The sequence below is a fragment of the Thermobia domestica genome, chromosome 4 (assembly GCF_964235325.1).
Source record: "Thermobia domestica chromosome 4, izTheDome1.hap1.1, whole genome shotgun sequence".
Taxonomy (NCBI): Eukaryota; Metazoa; Arthropoda; class Insecta; order Zygentoma; family Lepismatidae; genus Thermobia; species Thermobia domestica.
Genome location: NC_137457.1, coordinates 322,042,488 through 322,061,591, shown reverse-complemented (window position 1 = coordinate 322,061,591; position 19,104 = coordinate 322,042,488). Strand labels below are relative to the sequence as shown.

Genomic DNA, 19,104 nt, shown 5'->3' with positions numbered 1-19,104 from the left:
GGCTAGTATGTCAAAACTGTACCCATCGAGCTGAGGCGGCATGCTTCTGTCTTACAATTATAATCTGCACTATCAAAAAAAATGCATGATTGTGAATCGTACATTAGCGGCGCAAGTAGAGATGCGCATGAGTCGAGACATGTCTCGAATCTCGACTCGACTTGAATTCGAGTCGAGACAGTAATATTCGGGACGAGTCGAGACAAACATATTTCTCGACTCGAATTTTCGATCGTGTCGAGACTGCTCGTGGAACTATCGACTCGACTCAAATGTCTCGCAAATCTTTCTATAATTTTTAATATTATTTTGAAGCAAGTACTCACTCACAAACACTCGGCAAGGGAAATTGCAAGATTTGTCAGGTGTTCGAGGAGTGCTGTGGTGAGTGTCTTCAACAAGTGGCCAAACCAAGGGGAAACGACGTCCAAACGTCGAGAGGTTGGGAGCACCCCACCTCGTTACAAATGTCAGACTTCGTAGGCTGGGCACACTATTAAAACAGGACAGGCAGCAAACTGCGTCGGAATAACATCAAAGTTTAATGCTGGGGAAAGTACAACTGTGTCTGAACTAGTGTTGTAAAATTTCCGGAAATATTGAACCTCTTGGTAAAAATCCGTTTTTTCGATTTCTTTCCGGAAAAATGAACAATGACACTTCAGATACCAATTAAATCAAAATTTAGCTAAACAACCTGGAGGAGCGACGATATATATAAAAATTATTGGAAATAACCGATATTAATGTCGAATCAAAAGTTTCCGAGGTGGCTGAGATGAACAGTGACGCTTTCGGTCGTTTAAATCCAAATTGAGCCCCAAAACTTCGGAGGAAGTAGTATATAATTAGCGATATTTCTGGCTGTACGCAACGGTACGGATTTTTTTTCTGCAGAAAGCGCCGTGAGTCTTTGTCCCTTCTTGAACCAGTTAATAGTATTCAGGAATCTTTCGCTCGATGGTATGTCCTCGCGCTTCTCTTTGTTCATACCTTTTCCGCACAGTAATATAAACCATAAAGGCTTTGAACCTACCAGATTTTTTTTTCTGAAAAGACAGACGTCTCTCAACAAATAATACCAACAAATTTGTCTGTCGCTAATTCAATGTAGATAAGAGAGGGAAAGTTGATGGTTGAATTCCTGAGATAAATAAAGCAATAAGGCAAAATTGGACGGAGGCAGACTCTCTCTCGTTCGCACACACACAAAACATATACATGCATACAAGTCATGGATATTTAGCAAATGGAAATGTGACTTCAAAATCCATAACTACTCGAAATTGGCGTATTATTATTATTACTACGCATTTCTTGTTTGTTTCTTAATAGTAGGGCTTGTTCAATTCCTCTAGTAGTTAAGGTAGACACGTTCTCAAAAGTGTTGCGATTTTATATGAGCAGATTAGCAATCGGAATTTCTTTATTTTCTGTTACCTATCGGCTTGTGTTGTACGCATTTTTATATTGTAGCGACCTAAAGTTTCCAGTGAAATCTTGTACAACGTCTTTACTAGTAGTTTTTAGGGAGGTATGAAACCAAGCACAGTCATAATTACCTTATCTACCATCTTTTATCTGCGTCTATGTGTATTGTTCTGCCATGGGGTATTATTTCCAAGTAGTGAGAAGTATTTTACATGCTCTTGTCAACTTAACTTACGTCATATACTGTCCAGAAATCTTTAACTTCCTTTCGTGAATCCCATGCGTCACCATTGTACAAGTCGGAAATTTAAATATTTGGATAGAGCAAGTTCAGATAGTTTGATGATATTAAGATGCATCACGCCTACGCTCAGTAGTATGCGCTATATTAACTCTGAAGTTTGTTTTCCCACGCCTTCGGCAGCTTGTAATATGGAAACGACGCTATCCCCCCCATCATGTACGTTAGAACTTTTATCTTTGCGCTGCTCTCAGGAATTACTTGTCTGCTTTTGTAGAACGAATTTACCGCCATACAATATATATATATATATATATATATATATATATATATATATATATATATATATATATATATATATATATATATATGTGTGTGTAAAGGGGTTCGACGTATGTAAGACAAATCCTCACCTAAATTTGTCTCGAAATCTTTGTTATTCCTTCCGATCAGATTTTTGGTAAGACCTGCATACTTCCTGCTACTAATCCAAATTTTTGAAAGTAAAATAGGGGAATATAAGTACCTAAAAAAAGACACGTTTTTAACACTACTGAATGCCTACATACCGTACCATTGATAGAATGATGATATGTGAACATACCTGACTTTCTGAGCAGTGCTATCTATTTCTCGACAATAAGCGCCTTGAATGTTTTGTTTTCTTTCACTCACTATAATGCAAGACATGCGATTTTTTGACTTTTGCGTAGTACTTGTAGAATCATGATTTTTTAGTTTTGATTTGCTGTTGGTATCTACAAGTAAATCAGGGATTGATAAAGGTTTGACCAGACATATTGGTTCCATAGCCAGCTTCCGATCTCCTACTGCATCAAATTCATTGCCTTCTGAAGCGAATTTAAAATTATGCTTTAGGTTTAGTTGTAACATGGAGAGCTTAGCTTCTTTATCTTCCTCCATTCTATTTTTTGTTTCTTGCTTCCATTCAGAATATGACATAGAGATATTGAAAGAGGATAGTTATGTTCCAAATTATTTACGTCAATATTATATAGCTTAAAATCGTAGTCTTCCTCTGGTTAATTTTCTGTCTTCATTTCGTTTTGCTTGGAGATAGGTTCAAATAATCATGGCCTACTTAGTTATAAAAAATGATTACGTTAAAGACTTGAGGCTTCTGTCACTCAGCATTTGAGAAACGAACAATTCTGAAAACAGAAAACATAGAAATCATTCATTAATATCAAACATTACGTATATACAACGAAACAAGACACAATAAAAACAAACTGACCTAATTCGTTTGAAGATATCTTTGATTATTTAGAATATCATGTTATTGAGCTCGTAGAACCTAGTTTCCAAACAGAGTCCTAAACAGACACTATTCACAAAAGCGCTAGCTTGATAAAACATGCTAAAGCAAGTATAACTACATTTAAACATACTGAACGGGACGCAAAACCGAAAAAATAAGTCAAACGTAATCACTTGCCTTGTTACAATACCAAGAAATACCAGAGGTCAAGAAAACCAATTATTTTAAAATATACTGATATTATACCTCCAATTCAGATGACACTGTAAGAGAATTAACCTTTAAACACCCGCGTGGACTGTCAATGAAATCGTAGACTCTAACATTCTGGGCTACGGCGATAATAAATAATTATCACAGTATCATGGCCGATACTTCGTTGAAAAGCTTATGAAAAGCAATTCCAACGAGGTAACATTTGTGTAATTCCTGCCCTATTTATAGAAGAAGGAGAACCGAAACCTCTAAAAATAAAAAAAAAAATAGAATTTGAGGGCCCTGGGAACTTTTGCTGTTACGCTAGGCTACCAAATGATGACGATGTTTAGGCAACACACTTGAGAAAATAATATTTAAAAATAGTAGCCAGAGCTGCAATAATAAGGAAGATAAAAATTCAGAACGAAATTCCTATAAAAACACCCTTATATCAGTTTCGAAAGACTATGCAGACCTTTGCGTTGGAGATCATGGTGACCTCCTATCTATGACAGAGTAATGATTGACACATCGTTGGAAGCATTATAGAACACAGATTCCAATAAAGTAACATTTGCGTTTCCAACGAGATAATATTTTTGTCATTTCAGCATTATTTTCGTGGAAGAAGTATTATATGGAACCGTCCTGAAAATAAATGCAATTTACGCTAAACGCTGAGACACAATGAATGAGAATTTTATGTTGTATACTATGGTAAAAGAACAAGTGGCAAGTTATTCAAAACTCACTCCGTCTTGTGATTGGAACCCAAGTATTTTTTACTATTTTCAAAACAAAACTGCTACACTATAAAGCTTATTAACGATCTTACGTAAAAGCCAATGTATTTATTGTGCTTAATGTCATCTTACGGCTGGTTGTGCAATGTTCGCTTAAGTTCATATGTGTAATCGTATCGTATCTTTCTTTCAAAACCATCAAAAATATAAGTAAGGCGGCATTAACGTTCGCAGACTACAGAAACCAATTTATCGTAACAGTAACTAAAAATTATCGAATATTGGTAGAAATTATGGTATTTCACGTACACACACAAATTATATGGGGCCGTCCACATATTACGTAACGCGGCAAAGGGGGAAGAGGTTTGGACTTTCGCTACGAAATGTGACAAAGGGAAAAAAAAGGGGTTTACCTCTTCGTTACGTAACGCATGATTTCTTTCGTAATTTTTAATTTTATTCTCAGGTTTATATGCAATCATGTAAACAAATAATTTTACTCAATACTTTTTTTTAAAAAAAATAAATATTTCAATTGTTTTAGTAAATTGCAAACATAAACCTTATAAAAATTAAATCATGCAGAAGAGATTCGAAGACGCTACTAGACAACCGCATGACTGGTGACGAACATTTCGTGTATTACGATATAATAAAACTTCATTTTGTAGCTACCGCAGCGTTGCGTTTATCGCACACAGTTTTCCAATGTTAATTGTGAATGATTACAACCAGCTATTGAAAATGCCTTCGTGCCATATATCTAAACAATGAAGCAACCAATGCGAATGAAAAACCTCGCTTATGAAGTTGAGCGGTAGATTGTCTATCGCCTAGATTTAAGTGATTTTTAGTTCCGCTATGCATAAACCAAAACGCTATTTGTAATGTAAGTTTCAACCCAGGAATTGAACACAAATTACTGATTTTGAACCATATATTTAGAAGTGAAATTTACATTTCAAAGCACGATGTGTGCAGTACTAACTTTGGGACATGTTAAGCTATCTTGGGAGCGAGTTCAAACACTATATAATAGCATGTACAAATATATAAATGAAAAATATATATCTATATAGAAATTGTTCGTAATAGTAATGTTGGATAGCAAATATACAGCATTCTATCTTCTAGCAGATAGCAGCACTATTACTCTTTGGTAAGCGACCTATCAAATCAATACGCAATTTGTGATGTGGACGGTAAGCATCCACGAGGCAGATCTGATTAACTATTAATTGAAAGCAAGATTTAGTTTTAGCACAACTCTCACAATCATTGACGAATTTTGCTATATCGCACTTCATGTTGGGCCAATAAAATACATTTTTACAGTGCAGGTAACATTTACAAGAACCAAAATGAGCTTCTTTATGAATTTCATCTACTACTGTGTTTACTAAATTTCTTGGTATGTTTAACCTCCAAGTATTTTCTTGTTTCATGTAAATTAGATCTAGATGTTTGCAAAAGTTTCGGTTTCCTTCCTCTAGCTTAACCAAATACTTTCTAACAAAGTAACTGGATCTTTGTTATTCAAGTAATAGCTGTACAAAAGAAGATTGAGTTAAATTTCTAAACACAACATTTACAACATAAATATAGCCACATTGTTCATCGTTCTCAGGAGGGTTACAAGAAATAATATCTGTTATAAAACTTTCTTCAAAAGAAAGATGTTCAAATCTCAGGTTAAATTCTTGTAATTTTAACAATAACTTAGTGGTTCTAGTATCTAAATTTCTAATAGTTCTTAAATGTGTGATAGCTTTGTCATCTGTGTGAACCACAACTTTTTACCCAAAATGTAATCGGCAAATCGCTTGCACAAAGACACAACAGCTAACAACTCAGTCTGAAAAATTGATAGGGATCTTTCAGTAGGTTTTATACGTCGGCTAGCGTATGAGATGACTTTAAACTCATTCTCTTCAGATTGACCTATATAGCCACCAATAGGTACTACCGATGAATCTGAGAAGATGTGGAAAGTTTTATTCACATCAGGTAACACTAATGCAGAAGGGGATATTAGTGCCCCCTTCAATGACTCGAAAGATTTCATTTGTTCTGGACCAAAAAAAAAAAAAAAAAAAAATTCCTCTTTACGTAATAAAATTACTAAATTTTTGTTAGTTCAGCATAATTTTTGATGAATTTACGTCTCCAATTAGCTAGACATAAAAATTGTCTTAATTGTTTACGATTCTTAGGCACAGGAGAATTAAGAGTTGTATCATTTAATTTAGGATTAATTTTGACCTCTTTACCTGATATTACATAACCTAAAAATAACAATTCAGAAAACAGAAACTTACACTTTTGGAAATTTAAAGAAATTTAGATTGATTAGGGTATACAATATGAATTCAAGATGTTCAAAATGCTTATCTACAGATTCTGAGAAACAAGGTAGGTCATCTAAATAGCAAGAAATGAAGTGTTTAGTACTCAAATCAAAAATACAATTCATGGCAATTTGGAATAGACTAGTAGCTGATGTATGTCCTATTACCAGATATTTGAAGCAATATTGTCTACCTTCAAATAAGAAAGCCGTTTTCTCATAGGAATTCTCATCTAAAAGCAAACAACAGTACCCATCACGACAATCGAAGTTGGAAAATACTACAAAACCTTTAAGACGTGCAAGAATGCCCTGGATAGGTTCTACAAGTACGTTGCTTCCAATGACCTTTTTCTTAAGCTGCCTGAAATCCAAGATGAGTCTCACCGATTGCTTGTCTGGCTTGTACACGCAGTATAGTGGATTAAGATAAAGAGAAAACCTTTCTGCAATGACTCCCAATTCAAGCCATTTTTGAAGCAGCTATCCAAAAGGGATCTCTCACAGAGTAAGCTACAAGATAAGGCTTACATAAACAGGCTCCTTTTTGGATAGTTCTGTTCTTAAAGGTTTTATCTTTACAGGTCTTAGACGCTCAGAAAGCAGTGGACGGTATCGAAGAAGCAAGTCCACCAGTCTAGTTTTAATCTCATTTGACAAATCTGCTCTTTTAGAAATAGTACTTTGAATTTCGCTCGCAGGACCCAAATAATCTTCATTATTTACATGTATAAAAGGCTTTCAGGCTTAACTGAACTTACCCAAAGAGAAATTTAATTTGATGGGTTCACCATTAACATCTTTAAAGTGTTAGGACGTGATTGGGAAAATCACCCCCACAATTATACTTATTTAAGAAAGGTGTTCCTAGTAGAACACCGGACTTCCAGTCCAAAACAATGAAAGAGATTTCAACAATATTACCTGAAAATTCTAGATACGAGGTTTTTTATCCTTTTTACTTTATGCTTGTCATTATCTCAAAAGATTGTAATGTTATGTTTTTTGCTGGGGACACTTAGGATTACGCAACGTTTAGCGAATATTGTTCCATATACTATAATTTAACCGGTTAGCTTCAAAACCGCTATTATACAGGATAATGAGAAACCAGCAGTTCTGCCGGATAAGAATGGGGACAATGAACGTGTTACAATTATGACAATCTAATGACTCATTTTCATTTAGAATAAAGAGGACATTTAATGGTTTTTGAGTGAACCAAGTACCATTATCTCTATTAGATAAATTATCTTTTAGTCGCAAACTTACATCTTGGTGGGCTACAGGCGACCATTCGGGAGTCTGCACTATTGGTTTAAAGCAGAATTATACTCAGCATAAGGCTCGGAAGAAGTTGGAGATCCTGCGTCACCAGTTCCATGACTGTTTCTAAGACTATGAGAATGAACACAAGCACAAGATGCTACCATAGGTTCAGATTGATCATGTAAAGTCACCTGACATTGAACTGCTGACTGATTATTACCAATGGAACCATTATCCTGACTTTGATTTCTTGCATTAACTCTTCTAACATCTGTTATTTTGCCTAGGCCTGCAGCAACTACTACTATTATTATTATTATTACTATTTTGAAATAATTTCTTTGCTTAAAGTTGGCCTTACCATTACGTCTGTTAGTTCAAAATCTTTTCTTACTACCATTATTATTAACATTTGATGGTTTATTATTGATGTAATCTTTGACATTTGGATAACCCGCTTGTACTCAATTTCCCTTGATCTGTGCTTTATCTTGGTTATCTGAAACCTGAACTAAATAACTCTGATTACTGTTATTTTCTTTAACAGTGACTCCGGCTAAGTTTACATGAAAATGAACATTACGCTTTCTGTTTTTGTTAGGATAACGCTCAGAGTCAGCATGAAATTTACGTTTAGCACTTAAAGACTCCAAAGAAACTAAAGGACTATCAACAACTTGGTTTTATCCGGAACCTCCAGACGCATTAACCTTTCAGCGAGGTCAGAGACAGATGATATCTATACTTGACTTAAAGTAAATTGGTATTCGGGCGGTTACATATTAGGAAAATAGTTAACTAAATCTTCTTGAGTCATGTAAGTTTTGAGCATTCTTATACCCTTGGATAATTTCCAAACAAATTCAGAAGCCTTACCATGGACACGAGGATTATATATAGTAGATAAAAGATAACGCATCTGAGCCCTACAAACCTTGGGATTCAGATATTGCACTAAGAAAAGGCGTTTAAAATCATCGTACGTATGAATGAGGTCCTTAGGCCGCGCCTCCATATCTTCCAAATGTGATTGCGAATTTCCCAGCACGTGTAAATAAATTGGAGTGCCTCGACTAGTGCCGACCTGCGAATTGCGAAAACTGACGAAAAGATGCGAATGCGAACGATCCCAACATGCTGGGATTGTCCGTCCGAATTCGAGCGAATGGAGAGTCATCTGTAGAGAAGTTGAGCGCTACGTGATAGAAGAAAGTTTGTTTTGCGTGAAAGTAGACGACGTTGCATAGGATGTTAAGTCTATTCAGCATAGGATGTTAAGTCCCATGTGAGGGTGAAACAAAAACCTATGTCGCTGTGACAAGGATAATAAGCATCTGATGTGGCAGAAATAATGGAGAACCCAGATGACATGACATTCATTATAACTACACGTTAGACACTTAAATGAGAGAAGAAAATTCGTTGAGTCATACAGTTTGTTTTTTAAGATTACGAAGGTATATAGCTGTTATTGTATGTGCTATTATTTGAATTCTCACGTTCGTCTTTGAACACATTTTTCGAAAGATTCTTTCACGAATGGTGACTTACACATGCTCTTTAGCACGTGGTTTGTAAGTAAGTCTGACGTCACACACAGAATATCCAGATTTCTGGTGATATGTATGTATAACAAGTTGAGTTGAGGCGGAACTTTACCTGTTAGTTGAATGTTTCTCAAAGAAGTCTACCCGCACATTCAAGATTTTTACAATCATATAAGCAACTCTTCTTTGCAGTACTAAGACGTGAGAGATTTTACTGTAGAAGAACAAACATGTGTGTTGCATAATGACATGATATATCTTTTTTACTAGTCCCATATAGTTTCTCAACACTCCTGAAAAGTATAAGGCTTTGCGCATCTTTGTTCCTTCATGAGTATAAACAAATGTAACGTTGACTTAAATTTTTGTCACACTGCCCAAAAATGTTATATTTGTTTTGTTACACTAAAGTATATTTAAAACGATATATATATATATATACCGAATTCCCCCAGACTTAAGCCACTAGAATAGTCCATGTTGTAGCTATTAACATGTTGAACGTTAAAAATGTTCTCTGAAAAATAATTCCTTACAGTCGTCAGATGCATGTCGTTTTATCTAATAAAACCTAATGCTTTCCAAAATCCCTTCCTACCCTTGTTATAGGTTTCTGATCTGTACATCCTAGAATGTATTAAGAAAAACATATTTTAAACCATATTGCTTCCTTGTTTAAGTAAATGTATGAGGCTCTCATAACTATACACTAACATGTGTTAATCTAATTAACTTTCATACTAAATATCTCCCGTTATTGTTTTTTTAACGTGTCTTTGAAGAGAAAGAATAAATGAGACATGGCCCTACACTCTAACGTAAAATCGGAAACACGAGAGCTCCCGACTCGAATCGATCTCGTTTTTCCCAAACCGAAGCCAAGAAAAATTTCCCTACTTAAATAGAAACATCGTTACTTCTTTTGTTTCAGCATAGATATATATATATATATATATATATATATATATATATATATATATATATATATATTATTTTCTAGTAAAAATTTCTTCCTTTCGTCATAACCGTATGCTTTTCCGCCTGAATATACTACGTTCTTTTATGCAAAATTTCTGAAAATTTTCACTATTTACAAGATGTGTGAGGTTTGTGCTGACCGTTTAGTGATTTCTCTAAACAGACTATTCTTATCATTCATTACAAAGGGGTGGTTCTATTACCTGTATCTACTAACACTCATCTTGTTTGGTATAACCTGAACTTAGTTCTCAGATTTGTCGGTAGTTTGAGATCACTAACCCGTTCATGCTACCTTGTATGGACTCAAGTATGATAACACGTTATTTTGTTTGCATGTTCAATTACACTTGCATGGTAATTACTTGTATGAAGTAACATGTTATCAACCTAAAAAAAATTAAGTTCATCTATTTCCACATGCGTAAAAACACAAAGTATCGTACCTTTGTATAGATATATATGGTAAAAAAAAAAAAAAAACTCAACTGGTTTCAAGTACCTTGGCACATTTGTTAGCAACATGGGGTTTCAAACGTGTATGTCAGGGATGCAAACAAGAAAATCTTACTGGCACAGAAAGAAGGCTACTATCCTACAACATAAATTATATAGTTAGCCTTAGTATGATATTACATACTCGCGCGCAGCGATGAAGTACTCGCCTCCGGCGAGTGAATATTTGCATTAGGTGTGTATATACAACGTTCAATAAAACTTAACGTTAAAGTATGTTTGCAATGTTCAACGTAAGAGTACGTTTACGAATGTGTATGCACCCGCATGTGTGCTACCAAAGACAATCTTTTAGTAAATGTTTTTCCACATTTGTCACAGGTCTGAGATTTATCGCCAGTATGTATTAACATATGCTGAGTCAAATTTGATCTCCTTCTAAATTTTTTGCTGCATTCATTGCACGTGTAAGGTTTCTCCCCTGTATGTATAAACATATGAAAATTTAACGATTGTCTTCCACGAAATGTTTTTTCACAAACATTACATCTGTGAGCTTTTTCACCAGTATGTACTATCATGTGTTTAGTCAAATCCGATTTTCCACAAAAGCTATTTCCACATACATCACAAGTGAAAGATCTCTCACCCGTATGGAGTAACAAATGTTTAGTCAAATATGTTCTTCGAGTAAATGTCTTTCCACATTCAAAACAAGTGTGAGACGCTTCTCCAGTATGTATTAATACATGTTGAGTGAAAAGTGATCTTTGATTAAATGTCTTTCCACACTCGTTGCAAGTGTAAGTGATGTCACTTTTGTGCATTAGCTTATGGTTAGTCAACTCTGATTTCCTTAGAAATCTCTTTCCACATTCGCAACAAATATGACATTTCTCACCTGTATGTACCAACTTATGAACATTTAAATCTGATCTTCGACTAAATCGTTTCCCACAACAATCACAAAGGTGAACTTTTTCACCAGTGTGTGTAAGCATATGATTTGTCAAACTTGATTTATGGGTAAATGCTCTTCCACATTCACCACAGGTATGAGGTTCCTTACCTTCATGTACTAACATATGTTTAGTCAAATACGATTTCTGACTAAATGTCTTTTCACATGCACAACAAACATGACGTTTTACAACTGTATGTAACAACATATGTTGAGCCAAAATTGCCTTCCTATTAAATCGCTTTCCACATTCACCACATGTATGATTTCTTTCAACGGAATGTACTACCATATGTCTATTCAAATTTGATCTATGATTAAATCTCTTTCCACAGTTATTACAAATATGAGGTTTTTCACTAGTGTGCAGGAAGATGTGTTTAGTCAAATATGATCTCGTACTAAATCCCTTTCCACACTTAGCACATTTGTGGGCTTTCTCTCCTGTATGTACTACGTTGTGTTGCTTCAAACTATATTTGTTTGTAAAACCCTTTCCGCACTCTATACAAGTGTGAGCTTTTTGTCCTGAATGTCTTAACATGTGTCCAGCCAAACGTGATTTGAAGCTAAATCCCATTCCACATACTTCGCAAGTGTGAGGTTTATGCCCTTTATGTATTAACATGTGCTGAAACAAAGATGTCCTTCCCTTAAATCTCTTTCCACATTTATCACATGTGTTAGATCTCAGATGTACTAGCTTATGTTGACTCAAATAATGTTTTCGACTAAATCGCTTTCCACATTCACTACAAATGTGAGGTTTTCCGCCTACATGTAGTAAATTAATTTCCACTCTTTGTGATTTTTGATTACTTGCTGTTTCATAATCCTTATTAGAGTGAGGTTCCTCATTTGTATACTGTAAAAAATGTTTACTCAAATTAGGTGCTTCATTAATTCCTCCAATATTTACTACCATGTAGTTTCTCAAATTTCTTTCAATATGAGATCCTCCGCGGCCATTCCGACGCATACCATATCCCCGATCATTTCCTACATATGCCTTAGTTGCCATTAGCGCTTTTCCACTATTGCCATTGTCGCTCGTGCTGGAAGTAAAAATATTTTCAACTAGATGTGAATTAATCAGTTGTACTGTAATAATAGTATTTCCACTCGTACAAAACAAGAAAAAAAAAGTAGTACAGCTTCTGAAAGAAATTTATATTAAAATAGAACAGTTTAAATGTAACACACATTCTAGAAAAGTCAGAAAATGCTTCTACGTAATACATATCATCACGGGAAAAACGGCATGTTTGATAGGATAGTTATTATGGCATACTCAAAGTAACTAACTAGTACGTAGTGTAGTTTCAAATGTACTAAGGGATGATATTACACAGTTATTAGGTAAAATATCCCTTGATGTAAAATTTAGTATTTTTACCCTTGTAATTTACTTAATGATACTAGAGAAAACCATTTACTGATGTATATTTTCACGTGTTCCTTCTACTCCAATAAAATTTATCCCATTCACATTCTTTTATAATATATACAGTGTGCTAATATCTGTGGGAATCCAGTATCCACACATTGCACGCTGATGTGATGTGTATCCCCGCATTGCATATGTAAAACCTTCTTTACGGTGATGTGGTTTTGAACCTTAGCTGTCTGTTGTTCACTCGCCATAATATTCAACCACATCGGGAATATTTAGTGGTAGGATCCAGTTGGCCTACTATCAACTTGACTAATTAGGTGATAAAGTTTTCATGTATGGTGAAGCTTGTGGGTACAGGCGAGCAGCAACCAGATTATGTCAAGCAAAATATCCCGCAACACAAGCAAATCATCATTAATGTTTGCGCGTGTTTTTTTTGCGCGGCTACCCAGAACTAGATTTGTCCTAGCGGTGTCCGCGGATTTGTGATTTGGATGATGATGTACTAGAAGGTGTAGTACAAGAAAAGTTAGTAAATACAAGATCTCTTGCAAGAGTGCCAGGAAGAAATCATGAAACTACATAGAAAATATTATGACATTAGTTAAGCGCACATCATTTACTAAAAGTACAACCTATGTCAGGCAATGATTACGGTTCACGTGTGAGCTGCTGGGAGTGGTTTTATCGAATGTGTGAAAATAATCTTGTATTACCGAAGGAGATAAAACGTGCTTTAAAAATGTGTGGTTCTCAGTAGCCGAAATAGTCATGTATGTGCAGAATAAAATCCGCACACTATAATCCATATCGGACATCAGTGCAACTTCAGAATGGTATTTTCGGATTACTCATAGGTCCAAATTTTTACGACTTCGGTTAAGTGGAGAGATTTACCGTTATATTTGGAAAACGTTTTACCGCAACTCTTCGAGGAGATCCCGCTAGAACTTCGTCAGCGCATTTGCTTCCAACATGAGAGAGCACTGTCCTATTTCTGACATCTGCGGAAACACCTCAATCATGTGCATTCAGAACAATGTACGAGGCGAAGTGGTTCTCCAAGATGACATGCTTGTTCACCCGACTTAAACCCATTAAACGTTTCTTCTGAGGGCATTTGGGAATGTTTTCGAAAATACTTTTCTAACACACTACACAATCAGCCAGCTGGGAGATAGGAATTCCCTCGCACTGGAAGGTCCATTATAACATTTCTGAGAGATCTTCGCCGCAACCACATTATGGCATATACTTTTAAAGAGCAATAACCTCATTCGTATCCTTCCTATCACCGTACGAATGCCAAGTAATGTTAACAACGTTCCTACCCACAGTAGAGCCATTCATACTGGTAAGATGCTAAACAACTTGTGAGCTGATGTGACTATATTAGCGCTAACTGTTCCCGCCAACACGGTAGACATAGCGATCTCTGCACCAAATTCTGTATTTCACGGCCCTTTTACGCAGTGAAATAGTAACTTGGTAGCACAGATCGCTTCAGCTCTGGCGATATGCTGAAGATCTGCATCCAAAAGCATATCATCCTCGCAAGGGCTTAGTGTCTTTTAGTTTAATTCTTCATTTAATACTAGTTTCAATCTTTAATTATTTTTTTTTATTTATATACCTTCCTATATATATGTATATTGTTTATTAACTACACCGACGAAATGAAACAGGTGATTCCTTACATCAAAATAAGGAAAAAGTTCATATGGCCTGTGGTCAAGATTTTTCATAATCAATGCTGTCGAAAACTGTGGAAACATAAACTTTGCACCCAGTATCTCCAAAACTATTACCCATCGAGCTGAGGCGGCATACTACTGTCTCAAAATTATAATCTGCACTATCCAAAAAAAAAAAAAAAAAAAAGATTGTGAATCGTTCACTAGTGGCCCAAGTAGGGATGCGCATGAATCGAGTCATGTCTCGAATCTCGACTTGAACTCGAGTCGAGACACACTTTGTAATACTCGAGACGAGTCGAGACAAACATATTTCTCGACTCGAATCGAGACTGCTCGTAGAACTCTCGACTCGACTCGAATGTCTCGTAAATCTTTCTATAACTTTTAATATTACTTTGAAGAAAGTACTCACTCAGAAAAATTCAGCACGAGAATTTCGGAAACTACAAGACTTGTCAGGTGGTCGAAGAGTGCCGTGGTGAGTGTCTTCAAAAAGTGCCCAAACTAAGGGGAAACGACGTCCAAACATCGTGGTGTTGAACACCCCCACCTCATTACAGATGTCGGACTTTGTAGGCTGGGCAAACTGTTAAAACAAGACAAGCAGCAAACTGCGTCGGAATAACATCAGAGTTTAATGCTGGGCAAAGTACAACTGTGTCATAACTAGTGTTGTAAAATATCCAGAAATTTTGAAGCTGTTGGTAAACATCCGAATTTTCGATTTCTTTCCGGAAAAATTGTAAAAATTGAAATAAAAATAAAAAATGTTGGTATTAGGTTAATTTCGCTACTAGTGATATATTATTTTCAAACGCGTGAAAAATGTAAGTTCAAAAATTTCAATATTGCGAGGATTAAATATACCACTCGAATATAAAACTTTTCCAATTATTATTTATATATTAAAATAATAGATTTACGCGTATATGTTTCTCCCCACAGGAAAGTTTGTAAGTTTGTTTCAGTCCTTTCTACAATGAGATCCCGAGCCCACAATTTTTAGAAACGTGCCGTTTTCATTGGTCGACTCCAAATTTTGTGTAAATTGTCCAGTTGTAATTGAATATTTAAAAAAACGCCCATTAGTTCGTAATAATTTTTTTAGGGGTACATTGGAATACTGAAATTTTCGAAAAAGTAAAGCATCATACCCTACAAGTTAGATATATTCCAACATCGTACTTGTATATAGGAGTTGTATATCTCTCAGGCGTTTGTTTAACGGCCAAATGATAATGAAAACGAAGGATATCCATTTTTCCAGTCTAAGAAGAATATTCATTGTTTGGAGTTTTTTCTTTTTGTTGCCCAATGAACACCGCATATCACTGTCATAATTAACTGTGTACGTAATTTATCTACTTATTACATAATGCATGCAAAAAGAAAGAAAACACCTGTCATATATCAATTACAATTTCAACCACAAGTGGGCTCAAATCTTGCAAACGGTACGAGATAATGAAAAAATAATACAAAAGAGTTCCCATTCATGATACTCCTTGCCGATTTTTATGAAGGCGTCCTTCACTTGTATCTGTAAACGGACATGTATAGATATGAGGAATGTTAAGGAGATTTATGCTCATATGTGAATGATGTGATGTGTAGAGAGCGCAGGTTCAGCTACTTGAAAATTAATAGTCTGCACTCATTTCTGTTATTTCCTTTATTCGTCGATGTGCATTAATTACAGAACTTTTACAGATACATACAAACCTACCATCATGAAGTTTCTGTTGAAAGAAATAGGTCTCATGAATGAAACTGTGTTCTTAATATGCTCTTTGTTGTGGTAAAGTTTTGTAAATTTTAACTAAATTACTTCTTAAGAGAAAGTGCAGTAGGCAAATTTCACTAATACTCTTGCACTAAAACATATAATTCCTATTATTTAATATTTTAATATAGACACTTATAAAATCTTTATGTAGAAAATCCTGTATGCAAACAAATACATATTTTCTAGTGCGACAGATTATCTATTACAATCAAAACGAAAGTGACAATGTTTCTAACTTAATAACTCTTGAATCATTAGACCGACCTCGATAAAGTTTTCGGGGTCGCGAAATAAACAATGACACTTCAAATAACGTTTAAATCAAAATTTAGCTCCACAACTTGGAGGAGCGAGGAGATACATAAAAATTACTGAAAATGACCTACATTTGTGTCGAATCAATAGTTTCCGGGGTCGCTGAGATGAACAGTGACGCTTTCGGTCGTTTAAATCCACTATCATATATATATATATATATATATATATATATATATATATATAGAATTGGCAATATTTCTGGCGGTACGCAACGGTACGGATTTGTTTCTGGAGAAAACGCTGCGAGTCTTTGTTCCCTTTTGAAGCCAGGTAATAGTATTCAGGGATCTTTCACTCGCTGGTATGTTGTTGCGCTTCCCATTGTTCATTCCTCTTCCGCAGGGTAATATAAACCATAAAGGCTCTGAACCTACCAGATTGTTTTTTTCTGAAAAGACTGACGTCTCACAACAAATAATCCCAACAAATTTGTCTGTCGCTAATTCAATGTCCATTAGAGAGGGAAAGTTGATGGTTGAATTCCTGAGATAAATAGAAAAATAAGGCAAAAGTTGACGGTGGCAGACTCTCTCTCTTTCGCACGCAGACACACACACACACACACAGACACACACACACACAAACATATAAATGCAAACATGACATGGACATTTAGTAAATGGAAATGTTCCATCAAGATGCAGAAATACTTGAAATTTTCCATTCAATTATCTATACAAACCGGCTACGAGTCTTTTGTTTCAGTGTTCCGGACACAGAAGCCGGTTGCAAAATGTTCACATTCACAGGATCTCTTGTTTCGTCGTGGTCGAAACTTCAATCTTTTGCACCAGTAATTGAGCACAAATCCGAGAGCGCGACGAGTTAAGTTGCTTGCCAATGAAAAAAAAAAACCTAAGGTTTTAGACAGAAAGCTTGGTTTACTAAATTGCTTTTCTCAAACATGTCGCAAGTAACAAAAGTGAGCGGACTTCGATATCTAAAGAAGTTTCTGCCAAAGCATACAAAGAAACAATAGCACAATAATTTCTATAACATCTGTGTGGTTCTTCAGTAGGCTACACATCCGGTAAGAAGCTCAATCCTAAATTCTAAAATTTTTAGGAGGAAAAGGTATCTTGAACTGCACCCGTGACAAAAAAAGAAACGTAGCCGGTTCTTATAGGTAATTGAATGGACAATTTCAAGTATTTCTGCATCTTGAAGGTACATTTCCATTTACTAGATGTCCATATCCATTCGCCAAATACTCGAAAAAAAGTGGGAATACAATACCCCGGTACATCAACTATTTATTGATTTTAGAAAGGCGTACGACTCGGTTAGGAGAGAAACATTATACAACGTTCTTACAGAACTTGGAATACCGAGAAAGCTAATTAGATTAATTAAGATATGTTTAAGTGAATCCCAAAGTAAAGTCCGGGTAGGAAAATTTTTGTCCACGAGCTTTCACGTCGAAAATGGCCTGAAACAAGGAGATGCGTTGTCGCCATTATTATTTAACTTCGTTCTGGAATACGCAATAAGGAAAATCAAAGATAGCAACTAGGGCCTAGAGTTGAACGGTATTCACCAGGTTATGGCATATGCTGATGATGTAAATTTAATAGGTGATGACAGGAGAACAATAGAAAGAAATGCAGAGATCTTATTAAACGCTTGCAGGGACATGGGTTTAGAAGTAAATGCAGATCAAACTAAATACATGGAAGTGCGTCGGGACCGTAATACAGCAAATTATGGATGCGTTAAAATATTAAATAATACTTTTGATAAAGTGGATAGTTTCAAATATCTAGGATCAGTGTTAACAGAGGAAAATCATATTCACGGAGAAATTAAATGTCGACTAAAAGCAGGGAATTCGTGTTACTATTCGGTTCAATATCTCTTGTCGTCGCGAAACCTGTCGAGGAATTTGAAGCCTAAAATATACAAAACGGTAATCATGCCTGTTGTTCTGTATGGTTGCGAAACATAGTCACTTACTCTGAGAGAAGAACATAGACTGAAAGTATTTGAGAACAAGATCCTGAGAATCATTGCATACTCAGCATTGAATCATTGCTACCCAGGACCTTTTAATGGTATTGTGAAAATATACGAAGACTGTTACGGTGACTACACCATCAGTAGAAATTTTAAATAATGTGAGGAAGAGCTAAAATGGCCGTCCTCTAAAAATAAACGCCTCCGATCTTTGTCAGAGTTTAACTGGAAGACGAATAGTTTATTTTATATGTCTTTCATAATCCTGAGCGTCAAAAGTTTTACATAGCTGAAATTCTACAAATTCGCGAAAGTATTTTTTCCCACTGCAGCAACCGAAATAATAAGTGGGTGGAAGTAGCAGAGAGGCTTCATACTTGTGATTATCTTGTTGCAGCTGAAGCTATTTATCACAAGGATTGCCATGATCGATTTCAGAACAATGTCGTGTGCAATCGTGTACAGAAAGTAGGAAAATGAGCTATCCATTGCAGCGAA

At 35.5% G+C, this 19,104-nt stretch overlaps 1 protein-coding gene across 9 annotated transcripts in view; it reads right to left on the bottom strand.

The window, feature by feature from the left end:
• LOC145684388 (uncharacterized) overlaps positions 1–19,104 on the bottom strand; it is a 56,535-nt gene that overhangs the window by 16,193 nt on the left and 21,238 nt on the right. For 6 of the 9 annotated variants that reach the window (XR_014131293.1, XR_014131290.1, XR_014131291.1 and 3 more), the window contains 2 exons: positions 10,542–12,511; positions 2,277–2,844 (listed from right to left, as the gene is read on the bottom strand). Coding sequence is in view for 3 of the 9 variants with exons in the window: in XM_081756650.1 (XP_081612776.1) it covers positions 10,801–12,511 (1,711 nt within the window). In the remaining 6 variants the exon portion in view is untranslated. Of the gene's footprint in view, positions 1–2,276; positions 2,845–4,835; positions 12,512–19,104 lie in introns of those variants that run through there. The other 3 variants (XM_081756652.1, XM_081756651.1, XM_081756650.1) reach the window with 2 other exon arrangements.